The following is a 6,141-nucleotide window of genomic DNA, read 5'->3' on the forward strand; positions in this document are numbered from 1 at the left end:
GTAACATGAAAAATGTAGTAAAAATATGTTCTTCTTGGCTATGAGCAATGAATATTTTTGCCCCTGCTCACCATAGATAATATGTCCCACATTGGCTCACAGCTTATCCCCTTATACCTGGGAGTTCAGCAAGTTTCACATTTATATTCCATATAGATGAATTTTATTGACCACGCTGAGTCATGAGTTCTCATTTCAATACTTGGTTGCTGAGCTGGGTAGCAAAAGTCTAACACAAGACCTGAGCAAAAAAAATATGTTTTGAAATGTTAATTTCTTTAACAGGCACTTAAAAATTTTGTATGGATCACAACAGAAAAATTACGTACCTCTTAAAAAATAGATACAGCTGGATTTTTAAATTTATGGGGTAAGGACCTCAAATGTTTCAGATCCTTAGCAGTAGTTCAGGACTGGCTAGTTCACCTTATTACTGTGTTACCTATTTATAAATGAAATAAAATAGCCCCCCTTTAGACCTAGGAAAAAGGATCTATTTTAATATACCAATCAATTAGGTTTGTTTTGATAGCAACAGCAAGTATAGTGCTTCATCATAAATTTGAATCTTCCTTTCCCTTTCCCACTGGCTTCAAGTCACTTCCAATCTTTTCAATCTCTGTGTTTTATGCATCTTAAAAAGTGTTGTCTTTTTCCCTAGCATCAGAAGGCTTGACCCTTACTTTTATATTTTACAAACATGAATATTCTACACACACCTGCAATAAAAAAATGCTGATCATCAATAAAATAAAACAATATGGAAAACAACTAACATTTGCCACGCTGATTTCTGGATAGCTTCTATATTTCGTTACAAAGGCATAGACAGAATATTCTATAACTTCAGCGGGGTTTGTGGAGATTTTGAACCTTCCTCATGAACATGTGTATGTCAGATATATTTTATGACTATCATAACAGGGGTAATGTTGCACTATGATGTGATATAAGATAGATGATATACGGTGATTTCTGTATTTCCATTTTAATCACTGTGTGTATGATCAGTTGAAGTCAGTGGAAGACAAAACCAGAAATCATTTGATGATCCACTTGCTGATTTAGGAGTGTTCAAGTTTGGGGTTCAATCGCTGGACCACAACTGTAGATAGCTTCCTGTTTTCTCCTTTGGAAGTCTTAACTTCCAGAAATAACCTTGTTTCTGGGGGAAAAAAAAAAAATCAGAAGCTTTGCAAAAACTGAACTAGCCTTACAGTTTTTAACTTCCTGAGCATATTTCATTCATGCAGAGTTGAAAGAGGACTCTGAAGATAATGCAAAGTTAAACTATTTGGCAAAGCTCTTTTGCTTAATGTAGTAGCTTCATTTCTACACCTTATTTTTCTTCCAGTATTTTCTTTCTTTTGGTCTCAAATGGAAGTAAAGAATCAAATGTATTTCTATTATCTTTTCATGATTCAACTCATCTCATTAACATACCAACTGCATTAAATGTTATTCACATAGGTGCTTTAACTTCTCTGCTGAAAGTGAAGGAGTAAGGTGTTTTTCATCCTGTGATAGACAGGTTGCCTGTGTAGAGATGTAGAAGGTTAGTTTTTCCGCAAGTTTTTGTGGGAGAATAAAGAAATGGATCATAACACCATCCTCATTTTATTTTTCTAAAGCTTTCAGCTAGAACCCTCGAGAATTTTGACAGCCATTAGCAACAACATCACTCTGTTCTTTCAAGTTTAGATATTTACAAAACATGTTTTTCTCTTCTGTTTTTAGCACAAGAAGAATGGGCCACAACCCGTTCCAGCCTAAAGGCACCACCTCCAAGGTCAGCCAGAGGGGGTTACAGGGAACACCCCTATGGTAGATATTGAAGGTCCATCTCATCTGTGACCTCATCTCAAAGACAATTAATAGCCTGTGGTCTCCACATAAACAGCAACAAGACAAGTAATAGTCCATTTCTTTTCTATCCTAGGGATTACTGCTCATTATTATCCTATGTACTACTTGTATTTCCTATAACATTGGAGTGACATTGGCATTAGTATTATTTTATAACACGGACTTAAAAAAAAAAAACAGAAACAAAAAACCTTTGACAAGCATTGTCTATAAAACATTCAGAGATGATGTTCTGTTGGTTGTATTCATTGCTGTGTGTAACTTAACTTAAAAAGCATGACACTGTTACAGATCTTGAGTCTCTCTACATACTAGCTAAGGCTGAGTTTTTGTTTAGGGTTGCTGAAAGACTGTAATATGATTCTTTTTTTTCCTTTTTTTTTTTTTTGAACCAGACAATAATCAAGCTGTAGATAAGATGTTTTAACCTGTCTTTTTTAATATATGTTAGTTTAGATTAAGATGTTCGATATTAAGTTTGTAAATTTAATTTTAAATGCTGTTTTAATGGGGTTGAAAACAAGCAGCTACTGTATGTATGTAGCTAACTGAATTTGTTCAGTGTTTTAACCTGTATTTGTTAAAAAAAAATCACATAAAGTTCCATGTGTAAGCTTCTCTAAATAGGAAACCATAATTTTGTCAAATATGTTTGCCATAATTTGTCAATAAAGCTGAAACCTTTTGTAACAAACTAAATTTGGAATTACTTGTTTTCTAGCTTTAAATGCCTGCTTTATTTCTTTTTTCAAGAGATGCCTAAAATGTTTTTTATATAAAAATTACAAAAATGAACCCAAGCCTGTTTTAAGATTTTTTGTGTAAGACTTTAAAAGTTGTATTAATAACTTCTGGTTGTTAAATAATTTAAAAGTTAACAAACTAAACTGTTACATGAATCATGGTTAGTATCCACTAATGTATAACATGTTAATGGAAAAAAATGCTTTAGAACAATAAATGGATTTTAAACTATCCTCTAAGCTTGATCTTGCTAAACACAAACTCTGATTGACTTGTTTGTATTAGCATGTCTCTCGTGAGAATGTAATGGAGTTTAAAGAGGTAAGATTACCACTTACCACTGTTAGACTGTCTAAATGCTAGTTCTTCAACCTTTGAGTTTCCCCGCACATTAAATATCCCATTCAACATGTAAGCATTGCATAGATTCACCTATTTGTTTTCACTCAGAAGAGTGCGTTGACTGCATTTTTCGTAGTATATAACGATTTGTCTTGATAAACAAATCATCAGTGTCACTGCCCAGTTGTTGGTACTCAACTTCAAAAACTTTATTTGTAATTTTCAGTGCTAAATATCACCGCCCTTGAAGGCAGTTTAGAGGGCTGATATTTCTTTTGAGACTATCAGACTTGATGGCTGATGATTATTAAGGAAATATGTCGCAGGACTCAAAGGATGACTAAACGTTAAACAGGTAACACTAATAGTAACTATGTAATTTTGAGTATGCAACAGTAATGTTAAATATTCTCAGTTATTAAGTTACTGATAGTTAAAAAAGTAAACCTACCAAAAGATAACAAATAGGTATATAGGCTATTAAAACAACTAATTAACATTAACTAGTGACAACAAAATTATTCTACAATATATAACCCTCAAGGTAATAAACAGAACTAAAATTAACAATAATAGTAATGCAACTCTTGCTAACAACAAATATATAACCTAAATTTTGATGAAAAAAAAAAAAAAAGAACAGAAGACTTGATGGTAGGGATGCCAAAACTGTTAATCCTTTAAATACAGTCTTTTTGTTTACAGTGGCTTTTTGTCAATGTGATTGGTTTACTTTTTTGATGAGAATAAAGTACAGGCCTATTTCTGTTCAGTTTGTGAACAAAATCTCTTGCAGCTGGAGTTGCATGCTAACTCTTTTTGAATAGTTTGTGAAGCATATGTTTTGTCATTTGAAGTGTTAAAGTGAATTCCGTAGGCTACATGATGGTTACATTGAGTTTATTCTGTCTCACTATTTCAGGGACTCACAGGCACTGGAGAGCTAAAGCAGCAGATCTGCTGAGAAGTGGTCAGGTAAGCTCTGCCGCATCTCAGGGGTTTTTCCTATTGCCTTTTTCACCTGTGCATTTGTTTTTACTAACACACAGAAACGTATTCAGATAGAGTTTTAAAATAAATAATTCTTTCCAGCAATGTTTCTCTGCGTAGCAGCATAGTGATTATGGTATAGTGGCAATCAAAACATTTGCTTTTATATGGTGTTCTACCCTTCATTTAAATAAAAGAAGCCTTGTCGTCTAGCCTTTTAATGGTAAATATTAGGATGGTATACTTCTTTATAATTGCTCCTGCTAAAAACAAGAGCTGGTGTTTGTTAAAAGCATGCCTACATTTTGGAAACAAACTAGTCACATGACATAGAAAAATGCAGTACTGGCTTACCTTTTCTTCTCAAAATATTTATCCTTCTTTCCTACGACAAAAGTGCCTATAAAAAGACAGGAGGTTTGTTACTTATTCTTTTGCTTGGTAGGTTTTTCTTTTTTATGCTTTGGAGTGGCAGAGACATTAATGATATTACCACGGAATGACATGGACCAAGGCATAACTTCCTATATTTCTCTGTTAAATACATTTAAACGTAAAGGTGTATCTTGGATAACCTTTTTATACAGACTTCAGATTACATATGAGATTTTTGATTGGAGACAAATGTCATTGCTGGAAACAATTCAGCTCAGATATGACTTTGTCCACTCAAAGCGTCAACCTAATCACAATACAAAAAGTACAAATTCTCTCTCTCTCTCATGACTGTTAAACTAGATAAGAGTTAATAGACAAAACTGATGATGTTGCGCACCGAATACACAATCCCAGACACATTTACTACTCTTTTCCTGTGATTGTGACCTGGCTGATTTAACATTTTCCAGCTATCGGTGTATTCAGCAGTTACTTACAAACCACAAGTTGTGTTGTATAACAAGATATAAAGGGCTTGATTTTCTTCTCCAAAGGGGTGCCTCAAGACTTGTATTATTATATTATAAATGTGTTTGATTTATGTGCTATAACGACTCTACAGGCCAAAGGGATATAACACAGCATTAAGATTTGTCTGCATATTACAGACACATCAGTGTGAGTGTACCGCTACAGTAAAAAGTTTCCATCTAACCCCCCTTGCATACAGTTATACAAATGTGCTTCAGTCAGTATATGTTATATCTATACAGACAGGAAAAACACACTCCACTGCTGTAAATACAGATTCTGTGTATAACTGTGTTTACAGATTATTATACATTATAGATTTTACTATATAAGTATTTCAGGAAATGCTCATATGCCTTACTGAAATAATTACACAAAACTGTGAGCAGGTCGTACCTCATTTAAGTAAGGTTCAGGGCAAAGTACATAAAAATAATTTCTCACTTGTGCATCAGATTTTTATGTGAGGGTAACTACTGTGAACTCCTTGAGGATGGACTCCAGCAAATACAGCTTTATAGCAGAGCAATGTCCTTCAATATTATTGTCTCAAAGTCCACTTTACAGCCATTATTTGTGTAGATTAATAAAAATGCAGAATATGTCAGTAAAATGATGCTTTGTGAAATATTCGTATACAAGAATTATTTAGAAAAACTAGGTTAATAAGTCAATGCAAGCAACTGTTTATGCAAACATTTGTTCTAACGATTTTCAGGAAATTATCATGAAAAATTACCCATGACTGCATGTGCTGTTCTGTGCTAACTCCAAAGTACATTTTACATCAGTTTCTGAAGAAGTCTTACAATTAATCAGCTATGCCTTAACAAAAAAAATCCACCTTCTTAATTTGTGAAAGAGTAACAAGAGAGAATGTTTATTCTAATTAACAGTCATCTTTAGGTCTTCCATGAAAGGCTGTGATGTATTCCACACATCCACCAATCGGTCAGGGCAGCCATAATCCTGAGGTCCTGAAAACTTACATGCGTCATCAGAAAACACAGAACTTCACCTGTGCTACAGGTAATTCCAAGACACTAGTCACCAACCAAACATTTTCTTTGGAGGAATTCACATACCAAGTAGTTTTGTTTGTAACAGGAAGAAAAACTAGTATAAAATATCAAAACAACGAGTAACGAACTCTGGAAAAGTGAATCAGAGTTAAAAAAGCAAAATTTCTGTTAAAAGATTTCTAAGAGGTTTGTTTTTTTTTTTTGTCTAGGTTGACCTCATCTATAGAAGAGTTTGAGCTTTAAAAAAAAGTAGTGCATTATAATTTGC

General features: G+C 33.6%; 1 protein-coding gene across 1 annotated transcript in view; it reads left to right on the top strand.

Moving 5' to 3' along the window:
- The window catches only part of KHDRBS2 (KH RNA binding domain containing, signal transduction associated 2), a gene marked incomplete at its 5' end in the record, with an annotated part of 238,048 nt that extends 236,213 nt beyond the window's left edge, over positions 1–1,835 (top strand). The window contains one exon of the mRNA XM_009640019.2: positions 1,738–1,835. Within this exon, the coding sequence (XP_009638314.1) occupies positions 1,738–1,835 (98 nt within the window). The remainder of the gene's footprint in view (positions 1–1,737) is intronic.
- Positions 1,836–6,141: the final 4,306 nt, after the last annotated feature.

This window comes from Egretta garzetta, unplaced genomic scaffold (genome assembly GCF_000687185.1).
Source record: "Egretta garzetta isolate BGI_Z169 unplaced genomic scaffold, ASM68718v1 scaffold76, whole genome shotgun sequence".
Taxonomy (NCBI): Eukaryota; Metazoa; Chordata; class Aves; order Pelecaniformes; family Ardeidae; genus Egretta; species Egretta garzetta.